Raw genomic sequence first — 20,056 nt, 5'->3', positions numbered from 1 at the left:
GACGTCCTTACTCGTGCCGCCTACGTCGACGACATCGTCATTGGAGCCGAAACCGAAGAGCTCCTACTACGTCGAAAAGAAGATATTGTCGGTCTATTACGCAGCGGTGCCTGCATGTTGAGCAAATGGACTAGCAATAGTGCCATCGTCCTCGAGTCTGTTTCTCCCGATGACCGCGTGCTGTCTATATCGTTCGACCCGCGCGAAGAACACGCCGTAAAGGTACTAGGTTTGCATTGGGACCCGATTACCGATAAATTTGCCTATCATACGAGTCTTAACCAAATTTCATCGACGAAGCGCCAGGTGTTGTCCGTCATTGCGCGTTTGTTCGACCCTATCGGCGCCTTAGGCCCTATGCTTTTATGGGTAAAATATTTTATGCAGCGATTATGGTGCGATAAGCTCGGGTGGGACGACCCGATGTCCCCCGAACTGCAATCTATGTGGCAACAATTTTGCACTGAGCTTCCGCTTGTATTCGACCTAAATCTTCCACGTCACATCGACGTCATCTGTCATCAGGACGTTCAGCTATTGGGTTTCGCGGACGCATCGATCAAAGGATATGCGGCGGTTGTGTATCTCCGTTTCATCAACGCCGCCGGTGACATTTCCGTCAAATTCATCACCTGTAAAACCAAGGTCGCTCCTCTGAAGAGTGCAGCCGCCAACGAGTCGCTTTCCATACCTCGCTTGGAATTATGCGGGGCCCTGCTGCTGGCCCAGACACTTCATCACGTTCAATCTGTGCTGTCCACCGAAGTGTCTATATCTCGTCTGCGCGCGTGGTCGGACTCGTCAGTTGTTCTTTCGTGGTTGACCGCGGACCCTAAACAATTTAAAATATTTGTGACCAATCGGGTCGCTAAAATACTTCAGTTATTACCGGATTGCGTGTGGAATTATGTATCAACGCACGATAATCCTGCAGATCCAGCATCCCGTGGACTTATGCCAAAATTAATGTTGTCCTCGTCCATTTATTGGGACGGTCCGGAGTTCGTACGACTTCCCGAAGACCAATGGCCGCCGTCGAAATTTACACCGCTCGTTTCGAGCCAGTTGCCTGAAACTCGGCCTAATGTTGTCTCGATGTTGGTCGCCAACGCTCATCCGTCTTCGTTGGATTTTATTGGTAAATTTTCGTCGCTCGGTAAAATGTTACGAGTGTTATCTTACGTCACGCGAATATCTGTCCACATTGCAAAGTCGTCACAAATGGTTCAAGACGTCTCCGAATATGTCGATTGGCGACATGGTCATTGTTGAAGCTCCGTCTCGACCACCAACCGAATGGCGCCTCGGCCGCGTCACAGAGGTCCACCCCGGTTCCGATGATGTGGTGCGCGTCGTGTCCGTGCGTACACAGGACGGCATCTACAAGCGCCCGGTCGTGAAACTTGTACGTCTGCCAGTCGAGCCCTGATCCTTGTCTCCGTGTTCTCCTTATGTATTATTTTTAATTGTCTTTCCTGCTCCGTGCCTCAGTCGCACCTTTTCCTATTAATTGCTTATTTTGTTATTTGTTATTTTTTTTGGGGGGCTAGGTTCCCTAGGTACATTATTATTTATATTCGTATGTTATGTTTGTTATTTATATTTTGTATCATTCCGCACTTGTGTAATGTGTACGACTTGGTTCTGTGATCTTCGAAGTCCAGCGCCAGATCAGAAATCTTCTTTGAAAGACGCCTTGGTCTTTCAACCCGGGGAGGAAATGTTGGATACACATTCAAGTCGGGTCGTAAGGTTGTCACCAGTGGCGCAACTAGCGGGTAAGTTAGCAAAGTGAAACTTTGGGGCCCCCGATTTATCGGGGGCCCCCATAATGAAAATTGGTTTTTAGTATTTTTTCACATTTTATAATATTGTAAAATCATTAACAATTAAGATTAACATGGCTAAATAATAAATGGGGGCCAAGAATGTGTTCTAAATAATTGTCTTCCTATAAATATAAATTCGTTTTCGCAACTCCAATAATAAACAATAAACTATTGACGAGCTATACAGCAGATGTTTGGTGGAGTGGCCGAGTGGAGACGGTTACTATTTATAGTTATTCTTATAACTTATCAGTTGTTAATAATAATACTCATGGGCGATGGGCCCATTCAATATTTATTATTTTCGTTATTCGTTCACCAATCGGAAATCCCTATTGTTTAGTGAACTCGTAATTCGTATATTTAATAAAGTTGACACTTGACATAGTGGCATAGACGCATGTTTATATTATTTAATATCTTAATACTGGAGAATACCAGCTATTAACTAGTTGCTAGTTAGTCGTCGGCAATTGTGGTTTTTAACTATTAAAGGTACCTAATAAACTATTTAATTATATACATATAATTTTCAACGAAGTATATATGATATTATAGTGTAGTGTATAAGTGTACTAGTGTGTAGTTACAAAATTAAATCTGTTTTACATAACAATTATGTCGTCGAGACAGTACCCAAGTGGTTCGTCTAAAAGGAAATTAAAATTAAAAATGCAAGAACAAATGAATAAGTATAGAGGTAGTCTTGATAGTTTTGTAAAAAAAAAATCATTGAACTTAGGTAAGTCCGTTTATCCATTTTTTATTTTTGTGTTTATTAAGATGTCAGCGCACTATACAAATTAAATAATTTAAATAATTTTCTCTCTCTGGCCGACGTGCGTGCAACATAGACAAAACGTATTTACACTAAATCATTTTTTTCTATACCTACGTTTAAGTAATCTAAGAGTAAAGTAACCTATTACAAAAAAGATAATATTTCTGAGGCAATGATATATCGATTTTATATTTTATTATTATTTGACTTTGTATTCGTCTTTCAAAATAAACAAAAACCTTTTGTAAATTTAAATTATGTTTAAATTGTTTTAAGACAATATTTAGACAAATCGATGTCATTCCCTCGAAAATATATTCTCTATCTTTTTTTTCATGGCTGACTACTCTAAGATTACTTGAAAACATAGAAAAAATGATTTTGCGTAAATGCAGTTTGTCTATGTTGCGTGTGAGCCAGAGAGAGAAAACAAATAGAGCACTGACAGCCTCTTAATTATATAATAATAAATTAATATAAAATATATTATACATTTCTATAGAAACTCCTGTTCTCCAAAGTAGTAGTAATAATGGTGCTGGTTTTAGTTTACCTAGAGAAGATGATGATGTTAATGATGAATTTAACATATCAGAACAACCAGGTATTTCTTCTTTTTTGTTATTTTCATTTGTTTCTTATGGAGTTTATATCAGTCTATTAAAGATAAATGAATAATACCTATACCTAATTGTGGTTGGATTAGGTATGTTGTTTTAATTATGTTAATCATCAATTAATAGGTATCTCATTTTTAATTTTCACTGTGAGTAAAAGCCCTATTATTGATGCTGATACTACCTTGAATGTATCAAATGGATCTATTTGTAATAAAACCAATAGTGATAGCAGGGTTGCTACGCACTCATTATTTCTCACTATTCTCACTTTATTTGAGTGTGCTCACTTCTTCGCACTTATTTCATTGATTCCTCACTTTTTTCACTTTTTTAAAGATCTGTTAATGTAAATAAGTGTTTAAATTAAATATTCAAAATTTTTATAATTATTTATCTTTTAAGACTATTTTAAAAAATAAAAAAAAATGAATTGCGGAATAAAAATCCCCGGAAAAAAATCCCCAGACTACAATATTACTCATAACCTCATGAAAATGGTTGAACAAATATTTTTTAAACACTAATTAGTATCTATAATTACCACATTATTAATATTTAATTACAAATACGTATATTATATTATATATATTATACTATATTATAATATCATTCAAAAAATTAATATACATAATACTATAATATCAGTTTCTACTTTCTACAGTTGTTATATTTGTTGGTTACCTACATTTTATTTATGTTATATAATTTAGGTACTGTAGGTAGAACCAACTATTATTAATATTTAAACAAAATTGTTTTATAAGTATAATTTATAACTTGTTTATAATAAACTGAAAAAGTAAAAAACAACTGAAAGTATTTTAAACTAGGTATTGTATTTTAATTTTTATGTTTTTGTTTAAAAAAACTCACCTATAATATGAAAATAATACTCACTTTTTACTAGAATATTACTCACTTAATTGAAAAAAATACTCACTATTCTCACTTTTTTTAAGAAAAAAATTAGTAGCAACCCTGTGATAGGTACTATTTCTAGAAATGCATTACAGCCACTAGGTAAAATAAATAGTAATATGTTATAAATCATGTATTTTTTATTATTACTTTATAATTAATTTTTAGTTTTTAAACTTATAAATTGTTTTACATCTTTGCACTTTGCTAGGATTCAATATTCTTCATGAATATCCGACTGATAGATTTTATTTTGAAGAAAATATTCAAAACATTGCTATTAAGAAGTGTGTCTTGTCATATGGACCATGTCGACCTGATATTGTATTTCCTATTACAAAAAGAGAAGATGGCTCATCTCATCATTTTTCTTCTTATTATTATGAGCAAACCTTAAAATCTGGTGTAAAAGTGCCAAGACTTTGGCTATGTTATTCAGTTGGTTTGGATTGTGCATATTGTGAGACATGTTGGCTCTTTGCTAATCGCCATTATTCATATTTTCAAAAAGCTTGGATTATTGGTGTAAATGACTGGCAAAATTTAACTAATAAAATAACAACCCATGAAAAGTCATTGCAACATATTGAAGCAAGTAAAACTCGTGCCTTATGGAAACAAAATGAAACAATCGACAAAATATCTGAACGACAATACTCAGAAGAGGCCTTGTTTTGGAGAAATGTACTAGAGAGAATAATAAAAATAATTCTTTTTCTTACTGCTGGCAACACAGCACTAAGAGGCCACGAACACAAACAAAAATGTAATTCAGAACATTTTGATGGTGAAGGTACTAACTGAATAATATTAAATATACCTACCCACTAATAATTATAATAAAAAATGTTTTATTTTTATTTCTTAGGTAACTTTATGCGTTCAGTACATTTGTTAGCTGAATATGACCCTATTCTTAATCAACTTCTAAATGATGAAAAAAAAAAGGTAAAATACTTCAGTTGGAAGGTACAAAATGAAGTGATTGAATTACTTGCTACAAATATTCGAAACCATATTTGTGATGAAATAAGAAATTCACAATGTTTTTCAATAATTATGGATTCCACTCAAGATATTGTAAAACTAGATCAGGTCAGTGTTGTGATACGGTATGTAGTACTAAATTATGAAGATCTTGATATTAGTATTAAGGAATCATTTTTGGGATTTTTTAAAATTGATAAGCATGGAGCCCAAGACTATGAAGAATTAATTACTGAAATCCTACTAATGTTCAAAATAGACATCAATAAATGTAGAGGACAGGGCTATGACGGGGCTTCAGTCATGAGTGGAGTATATAGTGGAGTTCAAAAACGTATAAAGGATAAGGTCCCCAATGCGTCGTATGTTCATTGCTGTGCGCACAACTTAAATTTAGTTATATCAGATGCTGCAAAATGTTCACCAAAAGTGGCATCGTTTTTTGATACTATACAAGCTATTTATAATTTTTTTAGTGGAAGTGCACCAAGATGGGCAATTTTAGCTTTTGGTGATGATCAGTCAAAAAAAATAAAAACTAAAGTTTTAAAAAAATTGTGTCCAACACGATGGGAATCACGGCACGAATCTCTCCATGCGTTGAAGTCAAGGTTTATTGATGTACTAAAAGCATTAACCAATATGTCTTTGACTAGTACAAAAAAAGAAGAAAGAAATACTAGTTTATCTTTAAAAAAAAAATTAGAATCTGTTGAATTTGTATTATTATTATGTTTATGGGAGCATATTTTAAGACCATTACACATTGTATCAAAGACACTTCAGAACCCACATACAAATTTACATAGTGCTTGTAAAAACTTAAAAAATGCTACAGAAGTTATACAAAATTTAAGAAATAACTATGAAATAACTATTTTGTCAGAATGCAAACACTTATGTGTCAAATGGGGTATTTCAACAAACTTTTATGTAAAGCGACAAATATTTGCTATAAGGCATTTTGATGAAGTAGATGGAGATCGTCGACTCAGTGTATCTGATGAAAATTTCCGTGTTAAAATAATTTTACCGGTAATTGACATTGTACTATTTCAACTCAATTTAAGATTTGAAGGGCTAAGAAAGGTGACAGAGAACTTTGATTTTTTATTTCCAACTTCATTAATTGTATTAAGTGACAATGAATTGGCTAAAGCATCTATGGATTTTTATCAATTATACCAGTCTGATATATCATCAGACTTTACCAGACAACTATTATGTATTAGAGATCAACTTATTCCACAAAAAATCAAATCTATTAAAGAGCTTATTTTATATATAATAAAAAATAATTTATGTACAACTTTCTTTGATGTTTTAAGTGCTTGTATAATTTATTTAACTTTACCAGTAACAGTAGCATCGGCAGAAAGATCTTTTTCAAAATTAAAACTAATAAAAAACTATCTGCGAAATAACATGGGACAAGATCGTCTGTCTAATATTGCAGTATTAAATATAGAAAAAGATGTTGCTGCAAAAATAAAGTTGGACGATGTAATAAATACATTTGCAAATTCTAAAGCCAGAAAAGTCAACTTTTTAAAATAAAATTATCAAAGAAAGTATCTAAAGTAATTATCAAAAATATGATATTATTTTTATATACATTAAATGTTTAAGTTAACGTTAACAAGTACCTACCTACTTATATCTTAATTTTTTTTTTTAATTGTATTTACATTTTTAAGAGCCATGAAACAGTTAAGTTACATATATTATGCTAAAACAATAAATTACTAAATTATGTACCACCTAGTTAATTAATTGTTTTTTATTTTATGAAACTAGAAAATGTATTAATTAATTAATTTTTTATGTGTTATTGTTTATTTTGTAGAAATAAAGAAAAATTAGAAATTATTCAAGGTGATAGAATTCAAGGTCAATAGAAAGAATCCAGGTCCTTTTATAAAGATCAAAACTTGTATTTTTTAATATATTGTATGATAGAACTGTAGGCAAAGATGATAGGTAGGTACCTATATAAAAAAAAAATACCTAACCTTTACTTCAATATATATTTTATATTGGTACATCTGAATTGCATTAGATTATATGTGCTATATATAAATATATTAACTATCAAGAGTTGATATTCTCTACTATTGTATCTCTCAATATTATGTAGAGCGTTTTGTAGATCCAGATTTTCTACATTTCCGGTGGATTTTCCTTAATTTTTCCTTCATTAACCTTTATTAATTACGAACACATCAAAAAAATAATCAGCTTAATCGGTCATGCATTTTCGGAGCAAATCCGTAACAAAAATATCCATTTCTCGCTTTATATAATTAACAATGGAAAGGTTTTTATAATTTGATAACCTTATGGGTGTGGAGGAAGCGGTGTACCGTGTACCTTTGATTGTTTAAGCCTATTTACATTTTTTGCTAGGGGCCCCATTTTATATTTGACATTAGGGCCCCCAAGTGTCTAGTTGCGCCACTGGTTGTCACCCTGTCACTCCGCCGCCGAAGTTTTGCGCGACCGAACTTTGTACTCTGAGGAGGGGACGGGTACTGTCGCGGTCTAGCCGTTGGCCGCCGGCACCTTACCAGTCTGTCGTCGTCGTTTTCCAGCCGTCTAGGCAAATTGTTCGTTGTTCGGTCATGAACCGGTGCGTCGTCACCGTTTTATACGCCATTTTTGTGTNACTGTTTCATATACATAGCATTTTTCAGATAAACCTTTATATCCAAACCAGGAATCAGAATGAACTGTATTGTTACATGATAAAATATATATTGTTATGAGCAATTAAGATAAAACATAAATTGGTAGATAATAAATAATTTATTAAATATAAATGGATTCCCAGCTATAAGTAGAACACTATAACATTGATAGACCGTATACTGTACTCATATATTTTATAGTTACCTAGTACACAAAACGGAGGTAGACCGCATATTGGGAGATAGCCGTTTATATTTTTATGTGAACGACGGACTGTTTGATGACGCAAAAAAAATCTGAATTTTGTTCAATTTTGTTTTCATATAGGTGTATATTGACACTTGTAGCGTGATATTTGAACATAAATTTTACTTTTTATTGAATTTTGCGGTTCCAGTGTTTCCGAATGAACTTCAAATCTGTTCCAGATAGCTTACGGCATCGTTAAGCTATATTTTGGCAGAAAAAAATCACAATTAAATAAATTTTAAATAGTAGAACGATTGAAAATAGTTTTGAAAGGTTCGTTGCTGTTTCTTCGAGTTTAAAGCAGCAATCTAAGATTGTATTGTGACCATCCAAATCGTTTTTATATTTTCGTACGAACGTCGAAGTATTCTGTGATACATAAAAATCGTAAAATTATTCATTTCAATGTTTGGAATTAAGTTCAAATCATTGTGTTTTGACCTTCTAAATTGTGTTTGTCTTCTCATGCAGTTGGTAATCTAGCTGTGGGTGTCGTTGCTCTTAGATGAATGTTTGTACCTTAGATCTATATATAGTATATATAGTATATGATCTAAGGTTTGTACAAATCCATGGAAATAAACTTATGAGAATATAATTATTATAAAGGTACCTGTACGGTCTTCCCGTGGAACTGACGTTGTCGTTCGGGTGACTATCACTTTATATTAGACAACGGCCCTACCTTGATTCGGTTGTCATGGGTGTAAGCTTGTGACTGATCTGTATGCATACATGTATGAGTATGCTTACTTTAATTTAGCAAAACAAGAACCTTTCCACATTATTGAGTGATTGAATGTTATTCTAATATACTTTTATCGGTTTGTCTTCATAGTTTATTTACAAATTTTAAATATTTGAGTGACTGTGTTTTGTCTGAAATTATCTCTCGCCGTACCATATAGGTGGTGGCCGCAATACGTGGTCACGGCGGGTTTCTGCAAACGTGATAATTATTTCAAACGATAAAGCGCCGTTGCTCATGGTGTTGATGGGTGGTACGATATCATTGAAATAAATGTGTGAGAATCGGTACCACGTACGTGCTTCCGATAGAACAAGCGTCGTTCTTCGCTTCCACCACATCATTGCTCAGATCTGCGCGACTAATCCGGACCACTTAAGCGGCCGCTTGAGGTGATTGTTAAGTATTACTGCTGCGGGGACCGAGGGCACATATCACACGCATTGAAAAAGTACGACTGCTTTATTAACGCACGACGGCGGAACACATAATGATGTTATAATAGTTATATATATACATATTTTATATAGGTTATCGCCGATAACATATCGTCTACTTAATCGATAGCTTAATTATCGTTGTAGAATATAATATATATATATATAACAGTGACATCAACGCATCACACTCGTCTTTTTAATTCGAGCATAGCCTAAAATATTAAGCTTTAATAAAGAATCAACGATGAAAAGAGTATAAGCGTGTTTTTTTTATATCAATCGTGATCGAACAATTTGTCGTATGTGTTTACTGCGCTCAAAAGACTGTGTGCAGCTTCACACATTGACTGTTTGATGACAAATCTGATTTTAAATTTAAAAAAAATAATATTCAAACAATAATATTGAACTGAATAAAATTAAAATTTTATAAAAATGTATCAATGTTGGATTACAGTTTGTTATTTTCCACAACTGGACTGCATTTTTTACCGCGGTAACCCTTCGTCCTTCCTATTATATTCCCTCTATTAATTCTTAATTTATTTACTCAGGACACTACTGAATACTGTGTGCCGATCTAATACGAGTGCGTCATGCATAATATGATAGCGCCGGAATGCCCGCATCAGCATCACGTGTATAGTGCTTAGACATTTCGGTGATCACAAATGGTTTTTCCCTCTTTTTCTTGTTTAGTCATTAAGTAACATTGTTTAACAGGTATAGATTTTACATATTTGTATGTATAAAATAATTACTTATTACACATAAGTACGTTATATTATGTTGGTGTACCGTTATCCTCTGCATTATAGGGCTTAAATAAGGGAATTCCAGTGGGCCGGTTTCATAAGTAAATAAAAATGGACAGAACCGTATCAATGGTTATCATTATCGATATCATGATTATTATTTTTTTTAAACTTTCATGATGTCACGGCGTTGACATTAATTCATATTTAACGCGTAGCTGAATACATCGTAGTACCGTACACATACAAATAAAGTAATAATCAACGTATACCCATCAAATTTTACGACTTATCAATATTTAGTTATCACGGACTTAAGGTTAGGTTAGGTTAGGTTAGCGTTAACCTAACGGGTACAGATTGTATATATCTTAAAAAAATTTAAAAAAAAAAAAAACGGACTTCAGTACATTTAAATATTTAATACGACCCAAAACTCTTGCTATCAGTCACCATTTTCTCACAACTGCAGGTGTAGTTGGCCAATTTTTGGTACCTACTGACGATTGGTGGTTTTTTCTTCTTTATTTCTTTCTATGCCGTCTTAACGGTTTTTTTAATATTTTGTTCAATAATAATTGGTCACTGATGAGTAATGACCTTCCCGATGAGCGTCGGTGGATATGTCACAAGCCAAAATACTGCCATACATAGTAATAACTTAAGGTATATAGGTACTTAACAAATATAGTAGTTGGAACAATTTCACACATCTTAATTGCAAATATTTTAATTGTTGTTGTACTTGGCAAGTACTGGGAAACCGGATAATAATTGATTATAGTTAATAATATTAGAAGTGACCACTTAAACCATTAACACACAAACGTTCAAAATGCCTATAGAAAATGTTCAAATCATGGCGGTCAACGATATGACTGGTGTAACTACTGTAAACATCAATTCAAGACAAATAAATGTAAGTATAAGGCTGCAGGTAAACTATGTACTTCTAAATGTCATCAACTACTTAATTTTTTCCGTGCATGATAACTTAAGTTGCAAAAATAAAATTAAAAAAATAGTTAATAATTATAAAAAAAATTATTGTAAATTATTAAGATAACAAAAATGGTTTTATTCCATTGTAATTGCCCATCCACTGTGCTCTGGTCATTCTGTGCAATGCCTGGGCAAAGTGTATAATTGTCCACATTGTCCATTGAAATTTGGCATTGTATACATTGTCCGGGCATTGTACTACAACTCCCAATTATACACTCTGACCGTAACATAAACATAATGTAATGTATTATATTATATTTATAGGAATATATTTTAATATAATAATATTGTACAATAACAACAAATAATAAGTGCTTGTAAATTTAAAACACATACACTTTTATATTTTATTTAAATACTAATTATAGATGTAGTACCTACTCAAGTAGGACTTATACTGTCCGAAACCGTGACGACAGAAACACACGAAAAAAATATAAAAACTTAAAACAAGTGGTTTTCTACAAAGTTTCTTTTTAATTTTTATATAATTATGAATATTAATTATGGTTTAAAAAGAAAGTAGTAATTTTATTATTGTTTGGTATAAAACTTATAGTATAGGTAAATAAAAAAATGTTTGCTTAAAATGAGTTAAATGAAAAATGGTGGTAAAAATGATAGAACAGTTTTATAGCATATATTAAATTTAAATAAGATTATGAAAATGTGTAGAGATTCTCAATAATTATTTTTGCCCCCACGTGAATAGAGTCCAAGTTACGGTTATGCCAGTGTGGGACTTGGATCCGCTTTTACCGAAGGTACGTTGTAATACACAGAATAGGATCAAGCGTAAATAATGCACGATTGCACTTCCTACTGCATTTGCGATATTATATTATAATCTAACTTTGGACGGGTCACTATTTTAATATTATAAGTATATAATAACACGGTCATCCAATCGCGGTCAGCAAAGAGAGTGTAGTGTGACCCTCAAAAATATGGTAACAAAAACGCGAGGTTCGTGCAAAGATGAGCAAAGAATGTCTAGTAGTAGTATATTAATTTGTTTATCGTTTATGTAACCACTAACCAATATTTAAATAATTAAATGTAATATGTTGTAGGTATGTAACAATATGTATCGTGATCCACGGGCAGATATTAGGCTAACACCCTCGAATGAAACAAAACGCCCGGGATACATCAGAAGAATATATTGTATGACATTCAACAATTTAGGCAATGGTCGGATCGGCAAGCTGCAGAGGAAATCTCGGGGGGTCACTCAAAATATGGGCCGGTTATGAATGTTGTTATGAATTGGTAACTTTTTCTTTTTATGATAATGAGAAATGAGAACAAACATGAGTATAGAAATATATAATTTAATGAAACTCAGTGGGCCGGTACCGTGATTATCCTATTACACCGTCACCGACTCGACAAAGGACGAAAACGCAACACGACAGTAGTATACCACTAAACCATGGTATACAGGATGCGTGGACGGAAAAGAGCGGATAACGTGCCATTCTATAAGAACGGCGTGCTGGAACACAGCGATACGGAACGCAAACAAACGTGACATACCACATACAAGCTGATAAAATGTATAAATTCGACAGTAACGCTCAAGGCGGAATGTGCCACAACAAAAGACGAATGCACATTGAAATTAAGATGACACTTACGGCTAAGGCGGACTTGTAACAAAAACGGCCACAAGCCGTCAGTGTAATTAATAAAATAATACGTGATGTTAATAAAAACGGCTGTAGCGACATAGCGACATGGCCTGGCACTTGGACGGTTGGACGCACACTTGGTCAAGGCAAAAGACGGGACATGACATGTCAATATATTAATATTATATAGATGTCGTTGATAATGACATCTTGGCCGGGTGCAACGGCGGGTTCGTTTTAGTTCCAATCCACGATGAGTGGTGACGGGTGTATCACCAGCTGAAGTCGTATGCACTACAATGCCTGCGGTGAAATCACGATCTTTCCAACTTGATTTTTGTCGGGCCTGCATATTTCAGCTCATTAAAAACTATTGATGCATCCAGTTGTCGGAGGGACGAAGGACAGTGGCCGGATCTCGAATTCGGACGAAATATTATTGTGAATCCACTGCGATATTCTTTATGGGCATGTATGTTAATGTATTATAAGAGCGTTATGGTTTAAACTGCAGAATAATAGGTGCATTATTCCGCAGTGTTCGTTGTAACAAAAATGTATTAATTTTTATTTATTTTATTATTACTAAACGGGTGAGGATCCTTTAGAAGATTTTGATAATAGTTCAGTGTAAATAATAAGTTACAATGTAACACTTACAAATAGACAATAGTAGTGAATACTTAATATGATACATAAATATTTTTATCAAAAAAAAAATAGATAAATAAGAAACAAATGTTGAGACTATAACAATAAAAATACAGTTACAAGACAAAATAACAAAAAAGAAAAACATAATAGAGAGAAGATACGAATAAAAAGAGAAAATTAATTTACAGCAGAACTTGATGCTATATAAACATTATATTTATTAATATAAAAACATGAAGTCTACGACACTTCTTCTGATTTCAATAATACTAAAATAATATAATTTAAAGTAGGATTGTATTTTGATCATCCAAATTGGGTTTATCTTTTTATGTGAACGACAATCTACGCGTTAACGCAAAAATAATTTGAAATATTTAATATTTTTGTCACTTTTGAATTGCGGGACATTGATGTTTATATTAGCACTGTACTATCCGTTAGGGGTACTCGACGATATACATATACTATATGTTGTTTTCAAACGCGGGTGATATCATTTTTGATTTATTAATAGTATTATTTTTGTTATGAACAACAATATGTTCATTCAATAATTTTCAAATGAATTATTGTATTTGTAATTGTATTTAAAAAAAAAAATGTAAGCCACTTACGTTACGACTTGGGCTACCGTATGACACCGGCAGCAAACAACTAATCTTTGTACTTCTTTGTGGGTCTTTGTTTCCGATTCTCCAGGTATTTTATGTGAGATGAGGGTCACAGGAGGGAAGATGTTCGAACACTAAACTGTTATTTTAAACTGTTATAGCGCGGTGGGCGTTGATGTTTCAACTAGAGGTCCTCTTCCTCCTCGCGAAATCCTGGTGTGAATCACCAAGTTCACCGGTGGTGTGCCGCCAGCCCGGTTGTCTAATTGTCTTTTACCCGAATCAAACACAAAGTCCTGTTCGTTACCCACCCGTAAAAACCTAGTGTAATCACGAGACTCGTGTTTGGGTAGTTGCTGTGATCAGTGGGCAATGGGCATTAACGACTCATAACCGAGTAGTCGAGTTTTTGTTTTCCATCTTGGCGGTTGAGCGGAACTCTTGATCGTAAATGGTATAAGCAGCGCACTCTAACGCGCGATGTCCTATAGAGACATTTTATTTCGCCCTGATGATTTAGTATAATCACTACATCGCAGGGCTACACGATTTAATTTTCACAAATCGTATTTTATATAGTCCTTATGGTTGATCTAGGTCCGAGGATTACACGATGACTGCCATCCGCCGGCGGCCTCTAGAATATTGATTATTTGTACGCCAAGTTCATTTTTCAGTGTCATTATAATTTTGTATAAATACTATTGAATTTGAAAAAAAATTAAAAATACAAAAAATGTTAAAATTATGTTTTATACGTCAAAAAATTGCAATTATTCCCGCTACGCCACAGTGCATTTTCTAGATCATTATTGTAGCGCCACGGAAAAGTTAATAATATAAATCCAAATTTATTTATGGTAGCCCGCGACCGTATGGCCTCCTCCGAATGATATGGTGCGGCATTCGGCGGTCTAAAAATTATCAATACCTAATTATTTTAATGCGGACGCCGGCAGCCGCATAGCAGTCAACGTGTTAATGACCTAAGAAATGCACTGAAAATAATTCTAAATAACCTAAAAATTCAAAAAAATGAACTTAAAAATAACCAAAAAATGTACTTAGATGAGCGAAAAACATTTAATTTTAAAATAAATATTACTTATTATTCATTCTTTTTTTATACTACACAAAAAAGGTAAAAATGTATTTTAAGAATTAAATAAAAAAATTATTTTTAAATTTGAGTTGCCTTGTGAGTTTAATTAATTATATTATTTTTTCTATTCATACCCATTTTGCCAAATCCCAATTCGCTGACAACTCAGTTTGCCTACAAAAATACCAGTTTTAAAATACTTTTAATATTATTTTGTTAGTAAAATTTCAATTTTACCGATTCGCCTACAGCTAGGGTGTAATAGCGATGATATTGTGGTATAAACATATGTTGTCGATATAACTTCAAAGATACTATTTTTATAAGAGTGGGTACTATATAGGTATTAATCTTATGTTATTTACCAACAATTATTCTTATTGTTCTTTTTTTATGTAACAGATCGAATAAAAACTAATGAACCATAAAAAACTTTAGGTACTAATTGAAATTACCTATAGGTATAACACATATTAAAAAAACTTAAAATAAACAAAAATTAGTTAAAATACACAAAATGAACTTAATATTTGTAAAAATGCAAAAGATGCAAAATAAAAATTATATATTCTAAATTGTTATATCACGAAACAAATTTCGTTTTTCATTAGAACTGTTTAGGACTTTAAGAAAAAAAATGAAAAAGTCACCAAAATCCTAACTCAGTAAATGAGTCATTAGTCATTGTAGATAAAACTAATAGAAGGCAAAACAATGGTTATATAATTATCAATAAAATATAATTGACTATTATATATACAGGGTGTTCCAAATTTCATGTGACAGCAGATTTCAGCATGTTCTACTCAAATTAGGAAAAAATGACCTATGTGAAAACTTATTTGAATCACATACTCTAAACTAATTTGATATTAATTTTTTTTTTTATTAGTTAAAAGGGGGGGATTTTAGGGGTAACNATATAGACTTAAAAAAAGAAATAAAACAAATCAATGTTAGGGGTGTAAAAATTGTATCTTATATTATTATCACGACTGCCGACAGGGAAAAAGTAAAAATTATGTTCCGGAAATTGATCTTTACCCAATCGAAATTGTACCAATGTCCAAGTTTGTTGCAAGGTTTTTTGGACGAAAGACAACAACAAGATTTGCGGTGGACTGTCAGACCAGGACGCCGTACGGCGATTGAGACTACTTGTTCTCGTTGGGCCGCAACGGCCTGCTTTTCAGCCGGCAATACTGTTGACGGAGCAAGATGATATGATCAACGGCGAAAACTATGACATGCAGCAACAGGATACAAGCAAGATCAGGTAAAGCAATAAGTAGGTAATAACGCGTTCGAACACGGAACACTTTTGCATTTTTTTCTGCCAGCACTTATCATTAAGACTCCTTCACGCTGCGCTGCGAGCGTAGAAACTTCAATGAACTGCGCTATTCCTCCTAGCGAGCCATCCAGTTCACCGGTGATCTTGCCGCCGGCCCGGTCGTTTAATTGTGCGTGCCGCCGTGAAAATCTCGTGTGATCACGAGACTTGTGTTTTTGTCGTTGCTGCAATCAGCCGGCATCATCGGAATCATAAGCAAGTAATCGAGTTTTTGTTTTCCGTCTTAGAGGTTGACCACAACGCAGCGTCGCGTACGTTCACCGCCCGAGTGCCTCCGCAATACTTCGTGTGATCACGCGATACGTGATAATATCGTATTAATTGTCATTGTTGTGATCAGCCGACATACCCAATTCGTCAAAATACCTACTCATCAATTATATTATTGCGAGGGCCATCGGGTTTTGCCGGTTTTGGTTTCCGTCGTGGTGTTCCGGGAAGTGCCGCCGACTTGTGTGGTGTATACTCGCAGTATCCACTCGTCGAGCAGCCGCAGTGGTTTCCACTCGTAGACCAAAGTCCGACGAGAGAAGCAAGAAGACGCCTGTCCGCTATCGCAGTTTTAGCGAGGTACCGTCACTAGTGGCTACTGGCTTTTGCCGTGGTCAAGGTCATATGTTTTATACAAAGTTCTCTTCTTGTTTAGTGGGGCACACCAAATTGTATTTTATATGAAGTTGTCGCTGTAGTATTTAGTTCTTAAGGATTATTGTTTGGTTTTGACTTTTGAGTAATGACTCTATCGTAATACCTATAATGTTCGGAACACATGTACAACGATAACATTTCATTGTGTACGTCATAATATCAACGTTTACAATTAAATTGGTTTTGGGCATAGGCGTCGTGCGCACGGGGGCAGCAGAGGCAGCACATGTTGCCCCAGGACTTTTTTTGGGGCTACCGCGGCCGGTTAATATTGAATATTGGACCTCGCTAAAATTATATTTCCAAAAAAATGACTATTGTAGATAAAAAAATTATAAAATTGTATTATGTGCGCGCCTCACAAAACATCATTTTCCAATGTTACAAACTTCTATAAATATTGAAGTTGAGTTGAATTGAAAAGGTTTGAAAAATAAGATTCAATAATACATACTAGAATAAGTGTTTATTTTTAAACTTTACACTAAAGTAAGTCTTAGTGTTCCATAAACACTTGATTTCGATTAGATTTTAAATATTAGAAAGTTAATTAGTATTAAACGCTGAATAAACTTACAATAACTAATATTTAAATTTTAAATAGAGAATCATATATACGTAAAGTTTATTAAACCTAAATCTATAAACATTAATATTAGGTTACCAAGTTAACACTTTGCATACATTGAATTTAAATTGAATTGTAAATATATTTACTTAAGTATTTATTTAATGCTTAGTAAGATTTCTTCCACATTATTACAAAAAAGATGTATATAATAATAATATATACATAGGTANACGTCATTTTCATTATTTTTTTGTTTTTTATTGAACATTTCTAGAATAGGATTAGACTTTCGTTTGGACATTTTTACGTGACAAAATTAAATTGAAAATACGGAATGGAAATATAATAATACACGTCACGCACTGACTTTGATGCGTAGGACACAACTAATCTGAAAATCTAAAGACTACAGTCTACAACTCTACAAGATATTTTATCGTAGATATACATACAAAAAGATAAGATAGAATTTTATTATTATTTATTAGTGTACTTGTGGTTTTAACATTTAACGAGTGTAGTTACCATGTAGTAAACCGTCATACCAAATCCCGATTGACAGTTTATCATAATTCATTTGGGTAGTGGGTACGTTTTTATCGTTATAACCGTTAACTGTTATAAGCTATTAATAAATGTATAGGTAAGACACAGTGGAACAATGTAAATAGATAATAGAGGAATACAATCTAGCGGTTCATACCGATATGCAATGATACGTAACGCTGAATATAACCTAAATATTATGTTGTGGTTTGATTCTGACAACCCATATCATGTTTATCAAAATTTCTTACAATTTTTTTTATCAAAACGAAAAAATTCAACCGACATTTTTTTTTTAAATACATTTATAAAATTTAAATATAATAAGCTCAATTTACCCTTTTACCCCTCCCTTGGATCCGCCACTGAACACTATTCCGGCTATCGATAAAGCCATGATAAAAATTAAGAAACTGATCAGGCATATTTTTGAAAGTAATTTTTTTGAGGGATTTAAATATTTTCACCGATTATCAGGTACAATGACCTGCAGTAGTTACTAGAAACTGGGAAAATAGGAAGTGTAGGTATGATATAGTGAATATAAGGAAAAATTTGTGTAGCAGATAGAAAATGTTGAGTTGGGTGTGTAGAGAAGAAAAGAGGATAGGGTAAGAAATGAATTCATTAAGGGTAGTGCAGGAGTGGCACCACTGCCGCATATTGTAGTGAAAACAAGATAGAATAGGTTGACGTAGTTCGGTCACTGTAGAATAAGAGGTAGGTGGTGAGAATGGCTGTAGAAGTAAATTCAGGAGGAAAGTTAGTGATGAAGAAAAGATGGATACACATAATACCGATCATACGGAGTGGTTGGAACTTGGAATAGGCTGAACCTGAATAGTTAGAAATTAAGGAGAGTAAAAAGTGTGAAAGTAGAATAGTTAGGTTAACAATGCCTAATACGTAGGTTTACAACTTTGGACTTATGGAATACAATAAAAAGGTCGGTTAGGATGTCAGCGCACTATTTGTTTTTGCTTTTCTGACCCATGCGTTACGTATGATTGATAGAGCCAATCCTATACTATTACTTTTAATATTAGAGTAAATTCACTAAATAAGTTAAATTACCTACCTGTGTGGCTGTGTCGCTATGTTGTCTATGGCATACCCTCAAAATAATTATTTGTTGAAATATTAAATTATAATTTAGTTATCACCCTGTAGATTGTATACAATAAGTAGTATTGTCAATGACTGGTAGACTTGAAATTATGAGTTGTAATTCTTCGTATAATTCAAATGATTGAATGTCGCTCTTTTCACCCCCTTGAAGAACAGTACCTAAATCACAACAATACTTATAAAGGTCTTCTTTGGAAATGGTTCTTAAAATATTCATATCATAAATAAAACCAAAATATTCAAAGTATTCATTCAATGATTTAAATCTCCATTTAATGTCATGTAGAATTCCATCAATCATGCTGTTAAAAAAGTCAACTCTAAACTTTTCTTCATCATTCTCTATAGGTTCATCAGTGTGTTCATAACTAAACATTTTTTTCTTCTTTGCTATTCTCTTGTTTTTAAAATTTAATTCTATTTCATAACTACTTTTTTCTATGAACTGGCGAGATTCTATAATACTTTAATTGAATCCTATATCACGATATTCTTGAATCCAATTGCAAAAATTATTTAAAGAATCAACAGCCATTTTTAAATTAACTTGAACTGATTGCCAGATTTTACTTATATTATTTACACGAAGTAAAATTTCATACCACACATGTATTGCAACAATAAATTCAAATGTTTAAAATGATTTTTGCTTCGTTAAATATTATTAAATTGAATATAATTTTCGGTAATCGATCGATACAGAAATGAGGATAAAACACAACCAATTGAACTAACAACAACTGTCAAAATGAAATTACGTTATCGAGTTTATATAAAATCGGTTC

At 33.1% G+C, this 20,056-nt stretch overlaps 3 protein-coding genes across 3 annotated transcripts; all 3 read left to right on the top strand.

The window, feature by feature from the left end:
• Positions 1–114: 114 nt before the first annotated feature.
• On the top strand, positions 115–1,272 carry LOC111034731. Its single transcript, XM_022316069.1, has one exon. It carries the CDS (start codon positions 115–117, stop codon positions 1,270–1,272), a length of 1,158 nt encoding a protein of 385 aa, XP_022171761.1.
• Positions 1,273–3,425: 2,153 nt separating this feature from the next.
• On the top strand, positions 3,426–4,952 carry LOC111034730. The gene is made up of 3 exons (XM_022316068.1): positions 3,426–3,437; positions 4,190–4,250; positions 4,360–4,952. Exons 1-3 carry the CDS (start codon positions 3,426–3,428, stop codon positions 4,950–4,952), a joined length of 666 nt encoding a protein of 221 aa, XP_022171760.1.
• Positions 4,077–6,729, top strand: LOC111034747 (zinc finger MYM-type protein 1-like). Its single transcript, XM_022316093.1, has 2 exons — positions 4,077–4,941; positions 5,017–6,729. The coding sequence occupies exon 2, from the start codon at positions 5,025–5,027 to the stop codon at positions 6,690–6,692; it is 1,668 nt and encodes a 555-aa protein (XP_022171785.1). The 5' UTR covers positions 4,077–4,941; positions 5,017–5,024; the 3' UTR covers positions 6,693–6,729.
• The last annotated feature ends 13,327 nt before the right edge of the window (positions 6,730–20,056 follow it).

Source organism: Myzus persicae, unplaced genomic scaffold (assembly GCF_001856785.1).
Source record: "Myzus persicae strain clone G006 unplaced genomic scaffold, MPER_G0061.0, whole genome shotgun sequence".
NCBI lineage: Eukaryota > Metazoa > Arthropoda > Insecta > Hemiptera > Aphididae > Myzus > Myzus persicae.
Note: the sequence above shows the minus strand (reverse complement) of the source record. Positions and strands in the feature narration are given on the sequence as shown.

Coding starts and splice junctions, on each gene's coding strand:
- LOC111034731 (XM_022316069.1), top strand. CDS start 115: ATGTTGAGCAAATGGACTAGCAATAGTGCCATCGTCCTCGAGTCTGTT.
- LOC111034730 (XM_022316068.1), top strand. Junction 4,251..4,359: donor AAATGCATTACAGCCACTAG/GTAAAATAAATA, acceptor GCACTTTGCTAG/GATTCAATATTCTTCATGAA.
- LOC111034747 (XM_022316093.1), top strand. CDS start 5,025: ATGCGTTCAGTACATTTGTTAGCTGAATATGACCCTATTCTTAATCAA.